The sequence below is a fragment of the Acipenser ruthenus genome, chromosome 49, assembly GCF_902713425.1.
Source record: "Acipenser ruthenus chromosome 49, fAciRut3.2 maternal haplotype, whole genome shotgun sequence".
NCBI lineage: Eukaryota > Metazoa > Chordata > Actinopteri > Acipenseriformes > Acipenseridae > Acipenser > Acipenser ruthenus.
This window is the reverse complement of record NC_081237.1, coordinates 3,215,734-3,243,134: the sequence shown is the minus strand read 5'-3', so window position 1 is coordinate 3,243,134 and position 27,401 is coordinate 3,215,734. Positions and strand designations below refer to the sequence as shown.

The following is a 27,401-nucleotide window of genomic DNA, read 5'->3' as shown; positions in this document are numbered from 1 at the left end:
GACTGACACACGGACAGAGAATGCTGGGATGGCATGACTGGCTGCGTTTTCAGACTCCACACGTGTGCTGACCTCAGGGGAATGTCACTGGAATGCTGACCGTCAGCAACTCGGACAAAGAAAACAGACCAAAAAATCCTGTGCTTTGTTGAGCTGGGTCTTTGTGAGGGATTGATAGTCTTACAGCACCTTTCCATCTGCACCATGAAACCAGTCACTAAAACTCATCTCGTTCCCAGTATCAAACTGGGGCTGCATCCGGTTCCACCTGCAGTCTACAATCCAATCTGCAGCCAGGTATTACACAACATCAAAGAGCACCTGTATGAATTTAATAATTAAATTCCCTGACATTCTAATATATCCACAGCCCTTATATTCTGCCTATTTGTTTGAGATTTAAAACCTGCTTCCCCCATTAGGTAACTCCCCCTTCAGTGTGGAGAGATGGAGTTCTGCCAGCCTGCAATCCTAACTGGGGCTCCTAATTGAAATGGATGTGATGCTGCTGATGGAAATGAACAAGTCTGATTTCAAATTTCAAGTCAGTCCCAGTAACAGATGAACCTGTGCATTAGGTACCGAGACACACATCTTAACGAGCACACCTCATCCTCCTGGTTCCCTTCATTGTTGTGTGGATTTTCACGTGAACTTCGTTGCTTCCTCCGGGGAAAGGGCAAAGTCAAAGAGTATGAAAGCAATTTCAACAGTATAAAACTAGCAAGCAATTTCACAGAACCATAATGTACCTGCTACTGGCAGCAATTGAGCTGCTTCTTGCTAGTTGCACACTGTTAAAAGAGTTTTATTCCTTTCAAAAATGTGACTTTGCCCTTGTTCCTAAATAGGGCCCTATAAATTGACTTGCTTCCTGTGTTACAGGCAAAAAGGCCCCAACTGCACACAGGAAACTAATGTATGTGGGGTTTCCATAACCTAGAAGTATATCATTTAATATATATATTTTTTAAATTTTTTCATCTGAAGTTGTTATTTACAAATAAAATATTTACAGCATGTATAAACCACCAAGATATATAATTTGTGTTATTTATTTGTGTAATTAAAAATGGTTTCCCTGTGTGTTTGTTATATTTGAACGGTTTTGACTTAAAGGTCAAAAAGTCAGTAAAAACAATTATAAAAGACGTTCTTGTATGGCTGTGTTAAATGGTGCAGTAACAAACCCATATCGATCAGTAAATAGTTTCGGAGTTGCAAAATGTTCACTTAAGCAAAAGAGGAAAATAAAACAGATTATTCTGATCAATATCTTTTTTTTTTGCTAAATATTTATTATTTAAAAACTGAGATATCGTTTACATCCTCGGACTGTCCACATCCCATTCCACAGTCACTGGCTTACCCAATTGTGATGGAACTTAGTATTAACATTATTAAGCATGAGAGAAGACCTTTTGATTATGGGGATTCATGCGGGTGTATGCCTGTCTCTACATTTGTATGTCATGCTTACTTTTTTGCATATACCAGCCCATTGTATTCTACTGTATACGATCCTGTGTATTTTTGCCATACTGATAGTTCTAATTCTGAATTTACAGCAGTGGAAAGGGATGTGACACCAGCGTTCCCAGTTTCATTTCTAACACACTCTCTCTCTCTCTCTCACACACACACACAACGCAATGACCAGTGCAGCATGGATGAAACAAAAAACAGGATTTTAATTGGTAAAGTCATGACAAGAGGACACTTTTCAGACACAGCCTTAGAAAGAACAAAAATAGAAGAAAACAGCAATGCTCATATCGGGTGATTGATTCACACGCTTCAACAAAAGACTCCCTGCTTTCTCTTCGGGAATCTTTCAATAATAAAAGAGCAACAATACCATTGAAATACATACCATCACATTGACTCCCCCACCCCTGAACACAGACAGGACCTCTCTGGAATAAATATAGAGCTGGAATTATCTTCACTTGACTTTTAGGGGACAAACTTCCCATAGCTTAAAACTCTCTCTCCCAAGGTGTGCCAATTTAAAAGGTTTTTTATAATATCGCTTACCTGTTTAGTACAATACGTTCTGAGTCAGAGTTGAATAACATTTGTTGTGTTTAACACTACAGAGGTACAGGATCTCGTTTGGTAATCTTGCAGTCGTTCAAATCCAAGCAGAGCTTGATCGAAGGAAAGTCAATCTCTGAATTCATCTTTTCAATTTGTGATTAAACACACTTTCTTTTCCCTAACTTTCTTGCTATACCAATAGAATACTCCATTAACGAGGATAGCCGTAAAACTCGACACCTCTGGGGGCTTGTCCGGGTTATCCAGCTATCCTTATTTGTGGAATAACTGCAGGACTCCATGGAAATCGATGGTGTAAACTGTGCGTTCTGTATGGGTCTCCATTGTAGTTTCTGTTTCAACCAATAGTTGCACTGACATTGCTTCTGAAAAGACTCCTCAATGCTGATTGTCGGGAAACAATGAAGCATATTAGCGTTGCGCTGTGTGCTGAAGCCTATTCGACACTTTTTATTTGGAATGACGATGGAGAAAATGATGATCAAAGCTACAATAGAGAATCAGACACAACAAAATAGGATATTAAACTGGAGATCCCTTTAATAGTGACTCAGACTCCCAACCCTGCTCATGCACAGACCTCTTACCATTGTATTGTGTGTTGTATTAAGTGACTCAAATATGAGGGTCAAAAACCCAGGCAGGGGGGGAAACACCAGCGGGATCAATGAGCAACCTGTATGCGTCTGAAATATCAGGTATCTTTAGAATGACTTTGTATATCCTTTTCTGTTTCAGTCACCACACCCTGGTGACTTTTTGTAAAAGCACCCTTGAGTCGTGAAAGGCTTCTGGAACTTACATCTTCTTTCTAAATACAGCTGCTACTCAGAGTGTAAACAGTAACTTGTCCCCCCTGCAACACAACCTAGTGAATTCAAAAAATACACCAGTAAGAGTTACATCCAGTGTGTTGCAGGGGGACAGGTTAATAGTTACACTCTGGTGTACCATCTGAGTTTTTAAAAGTCACTAGGATGTGGTGACTGGCACAGAAAAATATATCCAAAGTGTTTCTAAACAAGAAGAATACATTTATCTGGTATTTCTGCCCCCTACCAAGTTGCTCTTTAACACAGAGCACTCTAGGGCATCTGTATTGAATTCATATGAGAGACGAAAACAGAAAGACAAGGGAAGAGAGGAGGATGGATACTCCCCTCCAACCCTTAAAGGCTTACAGAAAGAAGCTGTAGTGTTTACAACAAACACACCACTTTGTGGAATTGCAGTCGTTTCTTTTTTCAGCATAGTCACGATTGTTTTTGGTGCTGTTCGTATGACAGGTAAGTTTTGACTTGCACTGTTGAAGCGCTATCTGGTTTTCATGTTATGCGTTAGCCACAGCTAATGGTCTCCTAGTCAAAGCCCCTGATCTCAAAGGTAAGGCACCAATAAAAAAACACTTCAAATGATATAAAAGGAGACATGTAACCATGTTATTTTTTTCACCTCAAGTGTTACCACATTTAGTTACCGGTCTGGAAAATAAACCATTCCAGTTACAAATTACTGAAAAATGTAATCAGATTACAGTAATGGATTATATGCAGTGCGTTATGCCCCAACACTGTTTGTACCCACATCCTCGTTGCCCACTCCTGTGACTGCGCTATACCACATGCAAGCCAGTATTGTCTTTGTTGTAAACAGTATTATAAATCATATAGCCACTTTCAGAAAGGATTTCAGAACATTCCAGTACATTTTATTTTGCCATGTATCTTGTGCACAGTAGACCACAAACTGACAAAACCTTAAAAGACAGCTTTAACTATCTTTTTTTTAATTTAAACATGATTTATAATAACTTAATATGTACAGTTGATCCTATCTATTATTTCCTGAGTGTCTTATCGACAGGAAATAGAGTTAACTGTCTGTTCTCGACACTCCATAAAAGGGAGGGTCGACTGTACATATTAACTGATAAAAGGTATTCTGTAAGCCCTTCAAACCTGATAACACTGTTTCATGGTAGTAGTACTTCAGGTGCAAAAAACAAAGGGGGGGGGGCAGTCTCTCAAAAGAAACAGAATGTATTTGTTTGTTTGTTTGTTTGTTTGTTTGTTTGTTTGTTTTCCTCAAAAGTCCAGTCCGGTAAGGGCAGGTTCACATGACCGCGCAGCATTTGCAAGGCTGTTTCTCCTTGGTATTGACCTCTCCAGCTCCGGGTTCGGCCTCACCCTTCTCCCCTCCTTCCTGATTCTTCGGAGGTTCTGCGGTGCTCCCGTTGGGTGGAGCTTGCTGCTGCTCATCCTGCCCCTCCTTCCCCTCCTTCCCCTCCCCTGCACCCCCTTTCCCATTCCCATCTTCAATCACCACCAACTCCGCCTTCACCGTGCCTTCAAGCCCCAGCACTTTGTTGGTCTCTGCCTCGTCTTCCACATTCTGGTAGCCCATGAAAACCATAGTGACCGGGTGCTCCAGGCTGGCATCAGAGCTGGGATTGCCGGTGGCTTGGGGGCTGGCTGTAGGCTTGGCTTCAATGCCAGTGATTTCCTTCTTGGGGGTCTGTGTGGTGGACTTGGGGGTACCCTCGCCATCCTTGCTCGCCGAGGTGTCGCTCATTGTGACCTCGTCCGCTTTGTGGATCAGCTCCTCCACCTCAGTGGAGCTCAGGAGATGAACTCCGTTCTCTATGGCACCGTCCCCTGCCCGCACTGCGTGAACCACTAGGGGGAGACAAAGTGAAATAACATTCAGTTTTAATGTGTAATGCTGCAAATGGGTGCATGCGCTTATCTAGTGCTCTTATACGATTTGGACACAGATTTTAATGCAGGGCTATTTTAAATAAGTTGAAGAGAAAAGTATCAGGTAATTAGGGTGCTCTCTCTCTCTCTCTCTCTCTCTCTCTCTCTCTCTCTCTCTCGCTCTCTCTCTCTCTCTCTCTCTCTCTCTCTCTCTCTCGCTTGCAGAGCTGTGAGGGGAAGCCCCCGTGGGCCCTCCATGTAGCTATTGCCATTGCCTCTCACTACATTAACAAGCACTTATATTTAAAGAAATAGAAGACCTTGTCCCACTGGAACCTATTAATACCAACCACACTGTTAAGAGTGTCATCCTCTGTGATAATACAATTCCTTCCCTTACTGATAACATTAATGCCAACGAGAAGATGTGACAGAGAAAAAGAACATGTTAATTACATACCACGTTCTGTTAGCATCCTTCATACAAGACCCACTCAATCTGTAGCACTGTGGAGCATCCAAACCATGCTAACTGTAGGGTATATATAGAATATCATAACTATTTGATACAAAGAAATTCCAGGTGGCTGAATCAAATCAATATTAGGATCTACTATATATTCTATGGATATAAAATAATGTCTCTAAATTGTACCCAGCTGACTACGCACATAGGATACATGCAATCCAGCTCCAGCCATGGAAACAGTGTCTTCAGATTTGCTGTTATTGTATTGATGTACCTGGTAAACCATTTCAAATCCATTTCTAATTTGATTCTGAATCGTGTTTTCAACACAGCAATCGTATTACCAGACTCCTGATCCGAATATGGAAGACACAGACGTATGGAACTATGGGCCTCATTTGTAGCTGTAAAGTGCACATCAAGCAGCGAGTCGAACGCGTACCATACATCTAGATTTACTGTCCCATTAACTAACAGAGAACACATTCATTTACATACACAGTATTTGGTTCATATACATACCATATTGTGAGTGATAATTTAATGTGCACGACAATGCCAGAGACTTACCCGTGACCACCGTGCTGTAAAAAGCCCCAGCAGTCCAGGTGTATCTTTTGGTGAGTAGCTTATTGTGAAGGTGGAGGTGCCTTACATTGACCGAAAATGAGCGCTCAACAGACGCAGCCCTCCTCAGGGGACAGGCAGAGGAGACGCAAACTAAAACTGCACGCTGAGGAGTTAGAGATTCCAGTAGAGGAGGATGTTTTCAATTATAATCCCTTGTTTGGGACAGTGCTTTATTTAACCACTCTATTATTTGTACCAATGTAATAAACTATAAAATAAATTTATAACATTCATTCAAGTTTATTCAAGCTATATATTTTCACGGCTCTATATGAAAAGTTTAATGCAAGTAATGCCTCCATGATGCCAGATAGATTTCAGCCCAGAAAAACAGGTTGAAATAGTGCACCTATCAGTGGTGAAAGCCTGGTCTCCAAACTAACTAACTGTCTCTCACACTAGATTATCGCCCTTAAGTAAATACAGTGTGACTAAAGCTCATCTCGTTATTCAGAGTGGGGTGCCTCATTTAAATACATCATCATTATTATTTGTTTATTTAGCAGACGCCTTTATCCAAGGCGAGTTACAGAGACTAGTGTGTGTGAACTATGCATCAGCTGCAGAGTCACTTAAAATTACGTCTCACCTGAAAGACGGAGCACAAGGAGGTGAAGTGACTTGCTCAGGGTCACACAATGAGTCAGTTGCTGAGGTGGGATTTGAACCGGGGACCTCCTGGTTACAAGCCCTTTTCTTTAACCACTGGACCACACAGCCTCCACACACATCACATATTCATTCTGATTACCATAGTGTGGCACGATAAAATCAGTGTGCGCCATACCATAATATTCCCCCTATTTCACGTGATAATGAATAAAATAGCAATAGTAAATACAGAAATCATGAGCGTGCATACCAATTGCAATTATGGTGCACCATGTTGAGCGCCCTTTCTTAAATGAGGCCCAATATATTCAACTATGGATTATAAATGTATAATAATCTTAAATCCAGGTATTTATATTTTTAATGTATAATTTATATTATGGAAAGCCAATTTTGTTGTAATTAAAATGTTTTTAATATTTTACAATATATGATATATAAAAATTAGCCTCATGATAAATTAGCAGGGATATTATAAAACAGTATTAAAAGACCACATTTGTATAAGATTTTTTATAAGATTTTTTTTTATATCAGATCACATATACAGTACAATATACTGGTAACGGTTAGGGCTCTGGACTCTTGACCGGAGGGTTGTGGGTTCAATCCCAGGTGGGGGACACTGCTCCTGTACCTTGAGCAAGGTACTTTACCTAGATTGCTCTAGTAAAAACCCAACTGTATAAATGGGTAATTGTATGTAAAAATAATGTGATATCTTGTAACAATTGTAAGTCGCCCTGGATAAGGGCATCGGCTAAGGAATGAATGATAATAATAATAATAATAATAATAATAATAATAATAATGTAGCACCTCATGTGTAAAAATGTTATTAAATACATGTACATTTCAATAAAATATATTTATTTTGTACAGTGACATATTATTAAATATATTCAAAATTACAGTCTTATATATAGTCTGATACATTATAAATAGGGCTTCTGAACACTGGAAAATACTGAGTGGCAGCAAATGCCTACATTTCTATTGGAGGATTGTGACATGCTTGCGAGATTTAAAACAAGATGTTCTTGCTCATGAGATTTAAAGCTATATTACAGTACATAGTATTTACACGCTCGTAGAATTGAAAACAGAATTGCAAATTGTAATGAAATGTAAAATAAAATGCCTAAACACATGACCATAAGGACTTCGTTGTGGAAGACAGCAAAGGAAAGAAGGTACAACTTAAGTGTGCAAGTACTGTCGAGTTACTATACATATTGTAACAGAAAAAAAGATACTTATATAAAAAGCGAAAGCCCCGAAAAAACCCATTTACATATAACATATAAAAATAAGCACAGAAAAATGAAATGAATAAAAAACAAAAATCAGAAGCCCTAATTATAAACTAACCCATATCCCAAAATAATTTAAAAAATGTATTTTTAAAATAAACATTCTCAAAGGCATTTTATTGTAATTAAAATGTATTTAAATATCTATAGATCTGTCTATATACCATATATATATATAGTCAACAAAACCAATTTTCAATTAAATTCATGCATTTACTCTCAGCAAACCCTAGAGATGTTTATAAGAGGACCTTTTCACTGTAAATTGCTACATCCAAATCAACGTACTTTGAATTAAATCTTGCTGTTTAAAAGATAGCATTGTTAATTCATGGTCTCTGTGAAATCGCTGATCACAAGCACAGAAGCAGTTGCAGGAATTTCCGTATGGATTCAAACAGCCGTGTTAAAATAAAGACAGCTTTCTGAGGGACTGGATCTTTACTGTTTTACTACTTTGGAGTTGAAGATTCCAGGGCTGAATTTGATTAGGGTCACTAGTTTTGCACTTTTCAGCTCATTCTTTCTAAATCTTCAGATAGAGTTATTAAGCGACATGCTGCAGTACAAAGTATTTTTTGTTTTTGTTAAAAAAGAAAAATTGACAAATTAACATTCCAGGCATTTTTTTTTTTTTTTTTTTTTTTACCAGCAAAACAGTGCTCTGTCTTTATTTCACTATCTGATCTACACTTCATAAAAGCATGAAGCACTGAAGATGAATGAGGGAAATATAGGACTTACAGCTGTAACAACAGTGACCAAACTAGGGGGCCCTGCATTTATATCAAATACAAAACAAAACAAAAAAAACATCAACCAACTATTCAGGTTGTAAAACCGGGCAATATATTGCTATGGTAAATTCGATGGTAATTAAGCCCTGTTTTTACCGGCTACTCCTAGTATTTTACTAAGGTATTACAAACCAAGGCTGACTGTCTGTGCTTTGCCATGCAACGTGTCCTTCAGAATGCTTTCTTCATGCGTTACTCCACAGTGCAACACACAGGGAGCCTGGTTATTCTGACATGTTGGCATGCCTGGGGTACGCTGTGCCCGTCTATATAACTGCGCTGTGCCGTCTATATAACTGAGATGTGCCCGTCTATATAACTGCGCTGTGCCCGTCTATATAACTGTGCTGTGCCCGTCTATATAACTGCGCTGTGCCCTTCTATATAACTGCACACATTTTCACCACAAACCTGTTGACTTCTCCAATAATCACTGCTACACATTTGTTCAGTACTTGCGCCAATGGATTCAGTTCATCTGCGGCTGCTGCTCTCACCCGTGAGTGAGAGGGTGTAATTTATCCCAGGAGAGAGAACCTCCTGGCTGTCTCTGGTGATGGAGTCCTCCCAGGTAGCCTGTGTGAGGCAGCATGCTGAGAAGGGAGCTGGGGTCTGTGTAGCCGGGTGACCAGCCATTCAGGCAGCCACTTCATACAAGCTCATGGTTAGTATTGCTCTCTGTTGTGTCTGAAGCAGTACTTCCACACGCTCGCTTGCAAGGCCCTTTGTGACTTTCTACACACTGCTGCTATTGCTCTGCGCAGAGGGCTGGCTTTGAAAACAAGGCCCAAAGCAGACCAAGACATCGAAAAAGACTTCTAGTCGAAACGTTTGTTTTTAGTGTTTCTACATTTACCACTGTTTTTTCGTAGTTATGGAGGGTTTACAGCTCTCAAACCGGTCGTTACTTTTTTACAGAAAATGTTTCAGAGGGCAGAGATGTTACTTTTTGTACAGCTTTAGTTTAATAATGATTAAATTACTGTAAGTAGCACTTTGTTTATTTTTTATGTTCATTCTTACTTATTTAGTTATTATAGGTGCTCGTGAGTGGGGTAAGCTACGAATATCTGTTTGACAAAAATTAGTTCAAAAGAGATTTAATGCAATTTAAATACATCTTCCATACAGAGATTAATCCTGTGTTATATTAAGTGTATCTAATTGCTGTGTATTTACATAGTAGTTACTTAGTAAATACATGTGTACTTACACATAATTACAATGTTATTATGCATAGTTACAATGTACTTAACATGTAAATCTTTTTGCACACTATATGAAAGTACACAAGGTAGGGTTAAGTTTAGATTTAGGGTTCGGGGGTTAGGGTTAGTTGTAGAGTTTTAGGATTAGGGTTGCATATATAATGTACATGTTAAGTACATTGTAACTATGCATAACAACATTGTAATTATGTGTAAGTGCACATGCATTTACTACTACTATGTAAATACACAGTAATTAGAGACACAATGTAAAGTGTTACCCATTCTGCATTACCGGAGTGCAGAAAGTGTTGGAGACTCCATTAATGTAGCAGCCGGCTTGTTTGCTATAGCAAGCTTGTGGAAATACGGCTGTGAATTCAGACACCATGAACTACAGAACAAAAATCTCCTGCCTTGATGTGATGTGAGTCAGTTACACAGATGAACGCACTAGCTGAAACATTTACTTGACTTCATTGACTTCATTTCTTACATTTTCTGATTTGTACATTGGAATTGATTTGACTTTCCGCTTTAAGAGTTAAAGAAGAAAGGTCAACAATAACACCTAAAAGTGCATTATCTTTTCACCCTACTTTTTCCTACCTGAATAACACAACAACTTCCCCTTTATATTTTGGCTGTAAATGTTTTCTGCAAATGCAGACTGACTTTCCCTTTAAGAGGTAAAACTTTTTTTTTTTTACGATATACCACCCCAGGTGTTAAAGGGGATATGTTGCGCAATCTCAATGCAGAAAGCTCCACATTGTTTGTTAGTCACCCTGCTTTACTCATGCATTGCATTTTGCGTCACATTTTATGAGAAGTGGCTGATTCAAAATTCAATTTGAATGCTTCCAATCAGCAGGAATTCATGTAGAACATAATAAGAAATGATACCATCTTTAAGGTCATATATAGTTCTTTTTGGATTTTTCCACTCATCGGAAAAGTGTTTTTTTTATAATAATTTATATTAAAGTCACCTTTCAGGTCATCCTCATAGACTTTGACCCCCTGGTGCGCGAGGTTTTTGGGCAGTAGTGTGTTAGTGGACAGCACTTTCGTTTCCCCAGTCACTCTGTCCTTCTCAATGGTTATCTCCACCGAGTACATGGCTGGATATCAATGAGAAGAGACTCCTGTTATCGTCTATACTTGGCCAGATGTAATGCTTTTCCAAGTGAAATCTTTCATGTTGGGTTGGAACGATAATTGATCAACCGATCATTCAAAATGTCAACCCAACTAGGAATGTTTCTTAAACTGGTACAGTTGTATGTACAGCATACTTTCTATTTTATTTATGAATGCTGAAATTCACAGCAGCTGTCTGATTCATTTTTGGCTGTTACACCAAGCATAATAGACTTTTAAAACCTAGACTAGGTGAAACTGAGATGCAATGGGTCTTTTTTCCATTTTTCCACAAGGGGAAAGGGTAAGTGGCACAGAGCTTCTGGTATAGCAACAGAAAACTGCTAATATAACAGTAAGTTGTATAGAATAAATTGCCAGTACAGAAGCAAACTTACTTTCTAGAAACATGCTGCCATGGCAACAGCACACTGCTGCCACGGCAACAGCACACTGTAAGTATAGGAATGCGGGGGTGAGTTGAAAAGTTCTTCACCCCACATGCTTGATATGCATGAACAGTACACTGTACATACAAAAGTGAGTCAAGGAAATGGCTATGACGTATAACACAGCAAACATGAACAAGGGAGACAAAAGAGACAGGTGGTTATTTCAGATACATGGACAAATAGAGCATAAGACATTTAACAAGGAATACAACACATTAGACGCAACACGACAAACAATACGTTTGGTAATATAGGCATGCAGTAATGTTTGATTTGGTGTGTGGATGGGATGAGACTGTGAAAAAGATGAACTAAGGAATTTCTTTAATGAGGCCAGTATCAAAATCACCACTAGGGATGCACTTGGGGTGTGCAGCTGTAATCCCCTTCCACTTGAAACAGAGATTTTGTTTGAGGTTTTCCATTGCAAAAATCACTGATTCAGGGGGGAGTAATTTACTGTTGCACACACCTAGCGCTTATTTTTAAACAGGCTGTAGAAATTTCACCTTGCTCAGGCTTGCTCAGAGACAAGTCAAATATACTGGTGACTGTATCAAACATATATCCATGAGGGCAGAAACAGTAATACATGATGATTACAAACACACAGCCAGATTCAGAGGATATACAGTCCTCCTTTAGGATGGATTCCATAGGCTTTCCATACATTCCATACTAAACTACTGGCCTACCAGGGCAACATGCCTTCGGCAGACAAGCTGTATAATGTGAAGTTCACATACTTGAACTCTAAATAAAGCATGTCATTGTTGGTTCTGAATGGACGCATTGAGGTTCTTGAAGAGTCTTGGGTTAGTCATGTTCATTATTGTATCATACTACTCGTCATGGGTCACTTCAGACACACAACAAAAAAGGTTATTTGTCTCGTTACACTATAATCAAAGATCGGAGCCACACCATATGCACACCGAAGGGCCCAGACGCTTCCATTGCAATCGAGATTCAGTATCTGCTGGCTGTCATGGCACACGACTACAAGGCGTGGCTATTGCACTGGAGAGATGGTTTCAGGACATCACAATTCAACTGAGGTAGCGGTAGTGTATACAGCTATGGCCAAACGTTCTGCATCCCCCTATAGAATGAACACATTTTGCTTCATAAAGTGGAATGAAACCTGCTGAATAATGTTATGTTAACATATTGAATTACATACCGCTTTGTAGTTTCCCATATACTTAAGGAAAAACTGACAAAAATGAAAAAAATTGACATTTGAAATCTAACATGAAATACTGCACTACTATTATGGCTACCTGTAGACTTTTGCAATATCATTTTGTAGTTTCTTTGATTACATGATGTTAATTAAAAGATCTAAATTATGTTCATATAGTTATTTTCTTCTAAATTATGTCTCAATCCTAAAATTCTAGGTGATGCAAAACTTTTGGCCATAGCTGTGCCTAATCTTGTACTGGTTTTCCAACTTCCAAAGCAAAAATTATACTTTTGGTAGAACCCTTTTTAAATATATAGTACGTATAACTAAAGAGCAAATTGTTCTTTAAGTTGAGTTTCTGTAACGTTTTAAAAGCACGCCCTGATGATCAGATGATCAGAGCCAAATCGGGACCCTGTTTCAAGGATGTAAACATTGAAAGACAAAAAATGACAGAGCTTAAAAAGCTGAAGAACATGTGATTACATATAACTGTATTGTTGTATCCCTTCCAGTGAGGCCATTAACCTAGCAGATAAATGGAGATGCTAAATAATCTCAAAGTTAGCTTCAAGGGTTAGCGCAGACAGTACGACGAGAGTTCATAAATTGAGTAAAAGTTCAGAACCGAAAGTATGAAGCTCTACATGCCTGGAACGGCCTAGTAGGATCCAAAAACACTGGGACCATTTAAAAAACAACCAGATTCTGTCGTATTAAATTAGATACCTTTAGTAAGGCCCAATGATGCGCAAGGAAAGGATGAGCTTTGATGGCCTGAGCAGCCTTACGGAACGTAACAAAAAGATGTTTTTTGACACATGTTGGCTCCTGGTTTAACCAGAGTTCAATATTTTTGCTTTGATTTCTCAAACAGAACTATAGAGCTGCAGGCACAGTGAGACTCACCTGCTCTCATCAGATCAGAGTCCCCTCCGGACTTGTCCAGACGAGGGCTGCTGTGAACTCTGACCTCTAGGAATGGGCAAGGATGAGAAAGAAGGAGGGAGAGAGTGCGCAAGAGAAAGAGAGAGACAGAAAGTGTTTGTGACCCAGTGTGGGTAAAGGAAATGGGTGATATTCTGAGGTTCTAGAAGACTTAATTGTACAGATGAGTATTTCAGAGCAATAACATTGCTGAAATATACTGCGGTCTAATTTATTATTATTTTAAGGAGGTTAGAATTTTAAAAAGGCATCATAGATAATTAATGTAGTGACAGCTTTACAAATGCCTTATGAATACAATGCACTCTCTTTAATTATGTAAAAAAACATGAAAAGCTGAAAACAGTGAAGGGTCCTTATACAGTAAAATATAGAACTTTGTGAGTTATGGAATGATGAAGTATCGAGGGAGCGCTGTACTTGACATCAAAAAGCAACACACTGCTTTTTATTCTACTTTTTAATGATTTTGTGAAATGCAAAAAGAGCAGTATGCATTTATATTTTCAAATAAGTCTTACATAAGGGAGTTTGTTGCTAAAAAGTCATTTTTTTGTCGGTCATGTTTCTCTGTGGGTTGGTTTGACCCCGCGCCCCATTACAGTGGGTAGGCGGGTATAGCTTTGCCCTCTATTCATGTGGGTAGACAATGCCAGCCTGGTTGTGTGAATAATTCACGAGCAGCAGCAGCTGGTCTTGCAGTAATTCAGATCAGACGCTACTATGCTTTATTATCAAACACATACAGTTATGATAGGTATATACACTGGTGCCACCTGCTGCATAAATAACAAACTACAGCTGACTGACAACGAATGAAAAATACCTAGAGAGTGATGTTTGAACGAGCTAAATCCTGGATCAAGATACTGCAAAAAACACTGTATGGAACAGTTTCACGAAATTTGATTTCTTGAAAATATTTTTTCTGCTAAAGCTGTGCTAACTTAAAATTTCTTAGCAACATTATCACTGTCTGTTGTGTTGAAGATATTTTAGTTCTATACTGTGAGTCTCATTAACAAATCTTTGAGACTGTTTTCAGGAATGTTTTATTTGGGGCTGTTTTTAGAAGTCACTGTAGGAGTCCTTATCTAATTTTTCAAAGTATTATTTAATCTAGGACAAAAAACAGTCCTTTAAAAAAATTAGGTAAATTACATTGTAAAAATGGTAAGATACAGACACCTAAACTATGTCCATTTACAGTCATTTTAATTTTCAAAAGTCATTATGTGGGTAAATATTGGCCAATAAATTATGTTTTTTGTCTGTAAAAATGTTTATATATATATATATATATATATATATATATATATGCTTTTCTGTAGAAAATGTAAACATATATATATATATATATATATATATATATATATATATATATATATATATATATATATATATATATATATAAATTAATTAAACTAATTAAACCTTCTTTAATATGTTTTATAACAGAATAACTGTACCGTTGGCCCATCTGATCTCTTTAATCAAACACAGTTTGTTTACTAAAACTCACTTTGACAAACTTACCTTTGGCTGAGCCGGAAGGAGTCTAGAAGAAAAGGAAGAAAAAGTCTAATGTTATAATTGTTATAATATTTTATTTATTGGGTTTTGCTATAACAATCTGTCCCAGTTTCATTCCCCCACAAAGGCGCACACAGCATCTCAAATCACATTATACGAATCACAAGCTTTTCATATAAGCAGACAAGAAAATATATTAAAAAAAAACAAGCTGCACACATAATCCTTATTCATTCATAACTCAACCCCCCCAATCGTAAAAACTGAACTGAAGAAACGCCTTGAGAAAACAGCGCTTCTTGATCCAATTCCCTGTCGGTCTGCCTGCCTGTAACACAGTGATTACTGGTAAAGATTTCCTCCTCACTTTCTCAGTGTGATCTCCCGTCTGCCCGCTCTCCTCGTTTGCCGCCTCAGACAGGCTCTCTTTGGTGGAAGTGGCTGACACACCGGTCTCAAGCTCCTCCAACTCCTGCTCCAGACTACCTCACAAACAGAGAAAACATTACAACCATTTGTCTCAAACATGGATTTATTTGTACGTGTTCCCTTACATATATGTATTATGTATGAACATTTTTAAATCGATTAATCAGTATGGACAATAGATTGATTAATTTGTAGCGATTTAGTTTTTCCTAACATTTTTTAGCACAAACATCTGGTTTATAATGTCTTTGAACCAAATCAGGGTTATTCCAGAACTATTAACTGTTTTGGTTCTTTATGTCTGCTTGTGTGTTACCTTAACCTGAAGCATTGCTAACGTAGCAGTAAGGTGTAGAAATGTGTTGCAAACAGGGTTTTCTAGACTGTGCTTGTGTTTTTTTTAGCTCAGTCGCCAACTTTATATTTTTGAGTTATATTGCATTTATGTTTGTTTTGTTTGTACAGGCCTTATTTCTCTATTGTTACCATCCATTGAACTTTTCATGTGTTGCCCCAGCATTTCATTTTACAGTGTGGTTACCTAATACTACCCTTCCATGTCTTTTTTCTGTTTTTTATTTTTCAGTCTATTTTTTAATCCGTTCCAATAAACTCACCTGTAGCTCAGGTTTTTCTGTTTAGGTTGCAAATGTTTTTTCTTTATTGCATTGGACAGTCTTTACCTACATTTTAGTTACAACACATTTTAAAGATATTATGACTTATTGTATTATTATCAATAATTTGTATTGATTATTTATACACTTGAAAAAAATACTGATAACGGTCATCTGATAAAGCATATTTTGGCACATTTAAAACAGAACAGTGGGGCAATTTGTGGCAAGGATTGGATGTGTTTATTGCTGTTGATTATTGGTTGCACAATCCATTTTCTAGGATTTTAAATTCAAAAAATGTTTATTAAAATATGTTTTCATGTTTTCTATGTTGGGATGCAGTTGAGAGATAGAGGTAGAATGGAGGTCCCAGCAGAGTAATTTCCTGACACAGGTCAGGCCAGTGTAAACGAGACTTCGTCTATCAATCCTGCTCCAGAGGGCACTGCCAGTGATGCCAGGACTGGGGCTCGGTTTAATGGGTCTTTGTGTCTGTGCTGCCTGTATCCCTGCCAACCCCAGGGGAAGAGGAATCCAGGAAATGTGCCATGGTCTGATGTCAGCGAAATGCAAATGAAGGCAGGGCCATCAGTCTTACTTGGGGAAGGCTGCTGTATTATGTGGAGGATTGTAGGCTTGGCTCCCGGGTGTACAGACTGTCTGCTTCATTGCTTCTGTATGCAGACAGTATGAAACCCTGAGCCATCCCACTGAGACCCTGGCAACAACAGCAACAACAAATCTACATGTTCAAAGTGGCTTTGACTTATACCACCTACAATTAATCAAACCGAATGGCAAGAAGCTTTAAATGCCACTTGCCTTTTTATAGTCCCTGAATCGTTTTGGGTCTTTCTCCAATAGTTACTGGGCTGCTTTGAGCTTGTCTGAGAATCAGCACTGAACAGCCTTCCTCATTCCATTCAAATCATGTGCTAATGCGACCTTTCTACTCTGCCAGCCCCACCTACTCTATCTATGTATATATGTGGAGTAGGTGGGGCTGAAGGAGGTGAATGGGTCACATTGTCACATGATTTGACTGGATAGTAGGAACTCCTGAAACCACCAGTCATGGGTTAAGAAAGCCATCAGTGCTGATATGGACTTGATAATGCAGTAAATGTACAGCTATGGCCAAAAGTTTTGCATCACCTAAAATTTTAGAATTAAGACATAATATATATATATATATATATATATATATATATATATATATATATATATATATATATATATATACTGTATATAAATGTCATATTTTTCAATTTTTGTCAGTATGTGGAAAACTACAAAGTGGTATGTAATTCAATATGTTAATGTAACATTATTCAGCAGGTTTCATTCGACTTTATAAAGGAACATTCTATAGGGTGATGCAAAACTTTTGGCCATAGCTGTACATCAACGCAGATGACTTTTTAAACACAGCATATGAACGGATTTCCCCTTGAATGGTCTTACCCAGTCCTTTACTTTCACCAGCTAATCATCTTTCTAAGCCCAACACTTCTACCTGTGCCAGTTTCCCCCTGAACTGAGAATGATCTCACCGCTTCCCCCCCATTCACCTGTCAATGGTCTTCCCCAGTCCCGCCCCTCCCTTACCTCTGAATGGTCTCCTCCAGTCCCTTGGTCTTGGCCTCGTCCTCTTGCAGTTGTTTCTTCATGGCTTCATCTTCCTCCGAGGCAGCAGAGGGCGCTCCGTCCAGCAGCCATCGCTCCCGTAGAGCCTTCGACTGAGAGCAGAGAGCACTGTTACACAGCAGCACGCAAAAAAACAGATCACCACAAAAGCTGTGCTAGGCAAGGGTTCAGAAACTCACTTTAAGATCCATTTTCTTAACTCGTATTTGATACTCATCAAAATGAAAGGGGGACCAGTGATAAAAAACTAGGGAAATGGATTTTTCCATTGTCCCCATGGTTATACTATGCATTTTACCATGTGTATGCTTTATCATACCTTCCTGTGCTTTACAATGCTTACCTATGCTTTCGCTGTGCTTTATTACACTTTTCTATGCTTTTACTATGGTAGACCTTTAGAATGGTTAGCACTCTTAAGGGTCGAGACTTTTTGAAAATCTTTGTATTTATGTTGTCTTCTTGAACGCTGGGTTGTTTTTCTCCTGCGCTCCAAGGCCACAGCACAACAGAAGGGCTGTGGCTGATAACTTTCCACTCGGTCGAGCAGCAGTCAAGTAGCTAATGCACGCCTGACACCATGGGGTATTTACAAAGCGGAGCTGTGGGGCAGCTGCCAGCTAGTCAAGGCCCCCTGCCAGCATCACTCCTTCTCAAGACCACACAACAGCAGCACCACCCTGTCCAGTGCACTAAACTCCCTGCGGGCATCACAGTGTAGACACAATACTTCTGTATGTCTGGAGAACACAATATCCAACTGGGATGAAACTTGCTATTAACATTATTGAGCAGACGTTATTGAGAACGCTAGAGCCTAGGTATATACTGTATGGGGGTGTCTGTCTGTCCATCTCTAGGTCTAAATTTTTCCCTATATCCTTTATCCAATTGAGATGAAACTTTGCATAATCATTATTCAGCAGACGTTATTGGCAGTATCAGATTGTGGGGATATATGGAGGTCTGTATGTAACACAATGTTAAATGTATCTTGAAAACACAAGTTATTCCACATGCTGTTAATCAGTCATTTCACTATACTTTACTTGCTCTTATCTGCCCCCTATTTTACTGCATTTAATCCTGTACTTCAGAGTACTGTAATCTGCCAAGTGTTTAATCTGTAGTATTTTGTATTTAATCATATCCTGATGTAACTATCACTGACACTGTTATCTGCTGTATTATTGAATTGTATTTTGTCACACTTGTACTTGCTTGAACCAAAGTCATTGTATTTATCTTGCTCTTAATTGTATTATCACTTGTACTGTGATACTTGAAATGTATTTGCTTACGATTGTAAGTCGCCCTGGATAAGAAATAAATAATAATAATAATAATAATACTATGATATTAACTCCTCACTTGCTTACCTAATGACATCTAGGTTTTACATACCACTTATTATTAATTAATAATTAATAAACTATTCATTGTCACTCTTCTCTCTGAAACAGGCCGTTCAAACAGCTGGCTCTTGTATATGGCTCATTGAGCAACACAATGAAGAAGAAATATCCCATTGAAGGCTGTTGTTGGGTTGGAAAAGAATTCAAGGACAAGTGGTTTTCTTTAGACATTAAACATGCAACAAAACTAACACAAGAAGACCAAAGCACTGTCATAAACCGGTCAAAAATTTTATTTCTTTGCTACAGCCAGCTTTTTAGTTTTAATGAATGTTTGTTTTAGTTACTACATCCTGGTGATTTTTTAAAAAAAATCGAAAGCATTCCTGTGGCCTCAACCAAGTTCTCTCTAAGTACATCTGGCACACCAGAGTGCAGCCATTAACCCTTCCCCCCCGCAACACACTTGATATGAGAAACATGCCAGTAAGAAATGTTAAAGAGCTCTATTACTTTTTATACATCCTGGAATGGTTCTGTAAAAATCAGTAACACATATAAATAAATGGAAGTTCATGGTAATTAACAAAAACATTATTGGCTGTTGCTAAGGAACCAAACAGCTGTCTACCAATATCCAGCTTTATTTAATGAACAGAGTTAAAAAAACAACAACAACAAAAAAACATTTTTTCAATAATTCACAGGAATAAGGGCTGCATTCCCCAAAACTCCCCTGTGTTAACAAAAATGTGAAACTTTTCCCCTTAATTGATTTCAGCTGTACACTGGCCCTTCAGTTGTATTGAGTGAAACCAGTTGCGTTCACACTGTATTATCCCTTGTGGAGGTCCCTCTCTTCTCTGCGTTGATTTTATTACTTCAGTGTGTAGAAATCATGATGGACAGCTGTGCTTTTCTTCTAAGAAAAAGTCTATCAACATACATGGTGGATTTCCTGTTTGATAAAAACCATTCTGGTCCATTCCACTGTGCTATTACAGTGGCTGCCATTACAAGTCATGGAAGAAGTCTGATCTAAACTGTGGTGGAACTGTTTTTTTCTGTTCATTGTCATTTTCATTTAAAAGAGAGAAAAGGTTTACCATTAAGTGGCTGAGAATCCTTATAACATTTTACCACAATAAATTTGCACATTCATTTTGCAGTTTCCCATGCAATTTAGTTCTCAACGCCTTGCCATGTTTTAGAATATGCTTTAGCATACCTGCCTGTGCTTTACAATGCTTACAATACAATGCTTACCAGTGCTTTATTACACTTAGTGCTAAACTTGTAGGGCAGTTGCCGATTGCGAGGTCACTGTTTTGAATACACTGTATAGTTGAAGTGCATTCTGGGAGGTGCATGGGTTTTTAAAGCAGGTGAAGGAAACACAGTATTGTGTGGTTGATGTCATGAACGGGGTTTCTCTGTGATGTGTCTTGGCAGATGAAACGTGTGCTCTGATAGACAGAAAGATTCTCACAAATAGATGATCATTTTAATATTCTACAATTCAATTTAATTCCAGTTAGTGTTCGACTAATAATGACTAATTAAACATGCTTTTAATATCTAAGAAGCATTTAACTGCCAGTAATGGTGGCGACACTTCAGTTATAAAAGCTGTTGATCCAGACACACTTTGGTCTTCAGAGGCGATGAGCACCTATCTTTGTACACAGTATTTTAAAAGGGTCCATGTCTTAGTATCTATATCATAGAGAATCTAAAACTGTTCTAATGTGTGCTGTGCTCTTCCATATTAAATGCTTTTGTGTGTTTTTTCCCCATTCTGAAGTGTTAGTTACGGCACCTTGGGGTTGATGCAGCAGATCTAGGTTATAAAACCGCCTTCCAGGTCTGCAATTGCAGTTATTGCTGTTATTGAATAAACTTACATTAGAGAGTTTGACTGATAGACTCAAAGTGGCTTTCTGGCTGCAATCCAGGGTCTCTAAAAGCAGTCTTGGATAATGTGATTGGCAACAGGCAGCGTCCACTGAACATTCAGAAAGTGTGATGCTGGTAATGCAGTAAAGCTAGGTTCCCTTTGGATGAAGAGGGTACAGCGGGCTAATCCACTAGTCTTTCCTTCAGCTATGGAGAGCCTCTCACCACGTCAGTCTTGTTAGAGAGCTAGTTTAACTGTGGCGTGATATGCTTTGGATTGCTGATGGTGGCCTTAAGACAGAAGGTGACTTTACACAGCTGTCAATTGGAGCAGGGAAAAAAGTGGCCTTTTGTGAGGTGGTCTTTATACTGGGGAAGCCCGGGGATGGAAATAAGACTCCTGTTTCACTCCACCTATTCCAGGTTTTACAACAAGCTTGATTAGCCACTGTGTGTAGATAACAAGCTGTGGTGTGTCTTATTAAACTCATAGTAAAACCAGGAATGTGGTAAATTGCTATGCAATGGGAGTCTTATTTCCATCCCAGTAGCCTTACAGTAAGGGTTTCAGCTACTGGTGCTGTATTTGTCTTTCCAATGCTTTCTTTCATGAGTTCAGTATGTCATCTACAATAATCTTTATTATAGAAACCAAGACGCTGAATGAAGTCTGATGGCTCTCAGACATATTGAATGTCAGATTTATATTGCTCGTAACTGGCATACAATCCAGCCACTAATACCCTCAGATCTAGAGAAGTGCTGTGCAGCGAGGCTGTCATTACTGTTACTGTAACTCTGCAAACATTGCAGCCATTAGCACAGATCCCATTGCTCTCTCTCCCTCTCCCTCCTCGCTATCAAACCCGCTCGCTTTATTACTTCCCTGTATGATCATTTATCCAACCATCAATGGCTTCCTCCTTAGAAGAAACCTATCCTGTTTTTAACAAAAGCTATAGGTCATTTTGTAATCAATTTTCACCCAGAATTTACCTCATTCAATGTAAAAAATATTAATTTCTGCCTCTTGGCTACTGGAAAGGAGATGAGGATCAGACTATACCAGTTCCTATTATTATTCAGCGTGTTGAAGATTCAGACCTTTTCATATTACAACACACATACCCCAAAGCAGTTAAAACGATACGATTCAGAGCTTTAGACATTTCATATTACAGTACACATACACCAAAGCAGCGAAAATAATACAGGATTCAGACCTCTTTAGACATTTCACTCTTATGCAAATCCTCCATTCTATATGTTTGTAACTTTGCGTTTCTGCTGTAATGTGTTTAGTGCACTATAAGGCAGTCTGTATGACACACTGTAGTCTGATACAGGTTCACTAGCTTTACACATTCAGACAGCTAGAATTACAGCAAATACAAGTTGGTGAGCTGCATTATTTATCAGGAAAACTGGGAAATGAACACACATAAAAAAACCGGTAATCTCGATAACTACAGTCTACCAACTGTTATTGTTTGAAGCTTTTGTTTTTCATACAGCATCCCTCAGAGACAGCAAACCTCTCTCTGTCTCTATGAGTCCTTGGAGAGGATAGCAGAGACTTTGGCAGCCAGACAAAGAGGCAGACACACACACCCGGGGATAAATACACACACAAACACACACACCCACGGAAAAATACACTCACAAACACACACACCCAGGTAAAAATACACTCACAAACACACACACCCAGGTAAAAATACACTCACAAACACACACACCTAGGTAAAAATACACTCAGACACACACACACACAGGGAAAAATACACTCACAAACACACACACCCAGGTAAAAATACACTCACAAACACACACACCCAGGTAAAAATACACTCACAAACACACACACCTAGGTAAAAATACACTCAGACACACACACACACAGGGAAAAATACACTCACAAACACACACACCCAGGTAAAAATACACTCACAAACACACACACCCAGGGAAAAATACACTCACAAACACACACACCCAGGGAAAAATACACTCACAAACACACACACACAGGTAAAAATACACTCACAAACACACACACCCAGGGAAAAATACACTCACAAACACACACACACAGGTAAAAATACACTCACAAACACACACACCCAGGTAAAAATACACTCACAAACACACACACTGGGAAAAATACACTCACAAACACACACACCTAGGTAAAAATACACTCAGACACACACACACAGGGAAAAATACACTCACAAACACACACACCCAGGTAAAAATACACTCACAAACACACACACCTAGGTAAAAATACACTCAGACACACACACATAGGGAAAAATACACTCACAAACACACACACCCAGGTAAAAATACACTCACAAACACACACACACAGGGAAAATACACTCACAAACACACACACACAGGTAAAAATACACTCACAAACACACACACCCAGGGAAAATACACTCACAAACACACACACACAGGTAAAAATACACTCACAAACACACACACCCAGGGAAAAATACACTCACAGACACACACACCCAGGGAAAACAGAACCCAAAAGATAAATGCAATGCCAAGTGCTGCATTTTAAACCTGGGCTGCTGATGACTTGGGCTCCAATACAGTCAATCAAAATGTCTTGTGCAAACAGAAACGCACATAAACAAGTCTCTGAGAAACTCCCGTTACAACCACCCTGTGAAGATACCTGAGGCACCATCAGCGCTGCCATTTAGATATTAGTTACATAGTAATTACATGTGTACTTACCCATAATTACAATGTTATTATGCATAGTTACAATGCACTTAATGTGTAAAGCTTTTTGCACGATATATATAAGTGCACAATTGGAAAATGGTTAGGTTTAGAGTAAGGGTTGGGTTTAGGGTCAGGATTAGAGTTATATCATACAAATAAATTACACATTAAGTGCATTGTAACTCTGCATAATAACATTGTAATTGTGTGTAAGTACACATGCATTTACTAAGTAACTACTATGTAAATACACAGTTATTAAAGACACACAGGTCGGGGGTCGTTGATGTAACGCAAACAGTCAGATAAAGGTTGCCCCACCAATCAGCCAATCACCTTCCAGGATGAGTACTCCCAGAGCACCAATCAGAGCTAGGATACACAGCTGCGTTACTGTACCAACAAATGTATCCAGACAGAGGTGAGGCCGATTTCAAAACAAATACGGGCAACTTTACGAGAAACCTTTTAGTTTTAAACAAAGTGCAGGTTTTCTTTAAGCCAAAGCAGGCTGACTGAGCAAGCTGCATTTTGTTTAAAATAAAATAAAAACAAGCACTACGTGAACCCGTGTTTTACTGGATGTTTTACTGGGTGTTTTTGCTACAATGGTATCTTAAATCTGGCCTTTTTTCCAGTTATACAGTACAGTTTTAAAGCCTTTCAAACCATAACAATATGAGGATTGCATTACTGTGCTGCATCCTTTATGAGTCTCCAGATTAAGGCTGTAGATATCAGGTGTACACAGTTATTAAAACCATTGAAAACTGATTTTCAGACTTACAAACAATCTCCATTCCCACGACGTTCGTAACTCTGTTAAAAGTTTAAAGACAGCACGCTGTAAAGGATCTAACACCGTGGGGCCATGCAGTAAATTAGCTCTCTGCTGGATTTAATGACCAAGTCATTTTAAAACAGCCCTCCCTCCTGTCAAAGCCACAGGCATATAGGTGTAAATCAGTTAAATAAAAAAATAATTACAACACATGAAATTTGCATGTGACAGGACTGTTAGCCGCAGCACCAAGAAAAGGGTCTTACAGCTACGATTGCCGTCTGTAAATGTACATTGTAACACTGTCCACAAACCCGTAAATAACAAACATGTCCATGATTTTGGATGGAATATTTTGTATTGCTTTGTGGCTTTCCCAATCAGCTCGAATGACGTACACCTACACCTTATGTGATGGCAGTGAATTATATCAAAAGAAGAATGACAATTCACACTACTGTGCTGTTATTAGTATGCGTTCTTCAACCAAGTAGCCAAAGCACAGAGAGTTCAGGAAACATCACCCAGCTTGCAATGCTTTTCCCACAGATTGTTCTTGGAAATATGCTGAATAGCCTAAAAATTGAATTCATTAACAAGTGACTGGCTTGACGGATCTTAGACAGGATCTGACGGCTGATGAAAATTGCCACAAAATTGCGTTCTTGTCTATACCTAGCGGAGAGACACGTTCTCCTACACTTGTCAAGTTTGTCATTAATATGTTCGCTTTGCCACACAGTACTGCAGAATTACAGCACATTTTTTCTCAGATGAACCTTCTAGAAACAGACCAGCAAATGTGCCCGTGTAACCATAAGAAGAAAATAAGATCTAAAGAAATGTAAGTACATAAAAACTATTTTACAAGCTATGTTATTGTTTCAGATAAAATAATACAGTGTGAGTAAAAAAAAAGGCCACTGTAAGACTGTATGTCAGTAAGAACTAAATTGCAAGGTTGTCAACCCTGCTTACAGCACACACCCCCCCTGCCAGTGCTATGAATGATGAGAAGCTGTATAGGAAAGTGTGACGTACTTAAGGCTCTTTGTTTACGGTTTTTATTTTTGATCACGTGACGTCTCTTTAAAGAGCCAGCGCCGTTTCTTAATTAAACTCTTGGAAAAGCGTTGATTTTGAAACAAGATCACTTTTGTTTTATCTCCCGCAACTTGAATGAGACGATGATTCTGTTTCATTGATAATGTAAAAAAAAAAAAGGCAGCTCCTTATTTTTAATTCAAACCAAACGCCAACAGTGAGTAAATTGATTTAATTAATTAAGAGCAAACAATTATTTGCAAAACATGTTTTGCAACAAGTCATTAAGATTTGAAATCTGTTAAATTAATTTTTTTTTTTTTTAAATTTGAATTAAAAATAGAACAGAATCACTGTCTCATTCAAGTTACGGGAGAAAAAACCCAAGTGATCTTGTTTCATTTGGCATTATTAATTTTTACTTATTGTTTGGGTGATTTATTTGCAGGGTGGCGACAGGTTAGCATGTACTCCACTAAACTGACATCCTTATACCTCAATGCAAGCTCTTTCCTCAGCTGGGTTTAATTCAGTGGTTGTAAGCAAGCCAGAAACAAACAGGCATGCATCTCCTGTATCTTAAAATTCAAATAAAAATGTGGTATTACTTATTTCTGTCTGTGTATCCCAGCAATACAAAAGGAAACTTGACCCAAAGCACCTCTTAACTATATTACATTTATAACGACACATTGGCTGATCTAGAGTGTTACATATTTGTATGGCAGGCAACTAAAGCTGGAGAGAAGCTCCTGAACTTAGTATTTTTCCCCTTTTGTTTTTGCTAAAGAACTTTAAAAAAAATCTAGTCTCAGTTTTTGGAGGGCTCCATAAAACTGAAAGCGTAATTTGGCCCCCAGGCCCCTGTCTGACACTCAGGTCTAGAGTCTACATAATCTCTGCAGAGGTGGGGTTCTGTTGTCCTCCAATCACAGCCTCTCACCTTGAGATGCTGCAGCTGTCTCCGCTCATCCTCCAGTTGTCTTCGTTTGTTCTCAATCTCCGCCTGTCGCTTCCGTTTCTCCTGGCAAAAGAAAAAGAGGGAAAATTGCAGGGCTGTGTCCGAAGGTTCGAAGGTTCGAAGGTTCGTTCGCTAGCCAGGGATTCGAAGATTGTTTTAAACCTTCGAAAGTTCGTCAGACGGGTTCACACACTGTATGTTTTTTTTTTTTCTTCCTATAAACAGAAACTGTTTGACAATGTGTGAATACTATAAATCACACATTAAATGTCACTCACATGCAAAATTCGATCTTTTGATTTGTATAATGCATAAACAAAAGTTGTTAATAAAATCTTCTACCATATCGTTATAGACTGCTTTCATGGTGCAGATGCATTTTCACTTAGAAAAGAACATTGGCTAGCATTGGGTTAACTGTCCAGTCCCTGGTTAAGACACTGGCCTTGACCCCCTTCCTCAGCCCTCCTGACCAGCCCTTCAAATCAAGCAAAATTAAACTAGTTCTGGCGTGTTAAATTAAACTGGCTATGCACTTTGACACTGCAGACATTACCACTGATCGATTGCCTGCTATAACCCTTCCTGTAAGTGGTCTCCATACCAGCTACAGTAATCAGCATTGTATCGAATGGCTCATCAAAGTATTCCACCAGTTGACCGGAAAGTACTATCTTCCAATCTCTCAAGCTCTCACATCCTATTACTAAGTAGGCTAAAGTGTTTGCCCTTTACCTCATATCCGGTCCACATTAAAAAAGTGCTAACCAATGTTTTCAAATCCATTTTCTTACCTCTTCTTACTGCATTAATGCTCAATATTTGATGAAGGTCTTTTATTTTTTTCTTTGTTGTTATTGTAA

The 27,401-nt window shown here is 38.6% G+C and overlaps 1 protein-coding gene across 4 annotated transcripts in view; it reads right to left on the bottom strand.

Moving 5' to 3' along the window:
- Nucleotides 1-1,671: 1,671 nt before the first annotated feature.
- Nucleotides 1,672-27,401, bottom strand: part of LOC117401461 (paralemmin-1) — a 47,563-nt gene continuing 21,833 nt past the window's right edge. Inside the window, exons 3-9 of one of the 4 annotated variants that reach the window (XM_059014969.1) lie at nt 26,521-26,601; nt 17,709-17,839; nt 15,419-15,533; nt 15,055-15,076; nt 13,480-13,545; nt 10,779-10,910; nt 1,672-4,736 (exon numbers count right to left, since the gene is read on the bottom strand). In XM_059014969.1, the coding sequence (XP_058870952.1) occupies nt 4,174-4,736; nt 10,779-10,910; nt 13,480-13,545; nt 15,055-15,076; nt 15,419-15,533; nt 17,709-17,839; nt 26,521-26,601 (1,110 nt within the window). In that variant the 3' untranslated portion in view covers nt 1,672-4,173. The remainder of the gene's footprint in view (nt 4,737-10,778; nt 10,911-13,479; nt 13,546-15,054; nt 15,077-15,418; nt 15,534-17,708; nt 17,840-26,520; nt 26,602-27,401) is intronic. The other 3 variants (XM_059014970.1, XM_059014971.1, XM_059014972.1) reach the window with 3 other exon arrangements.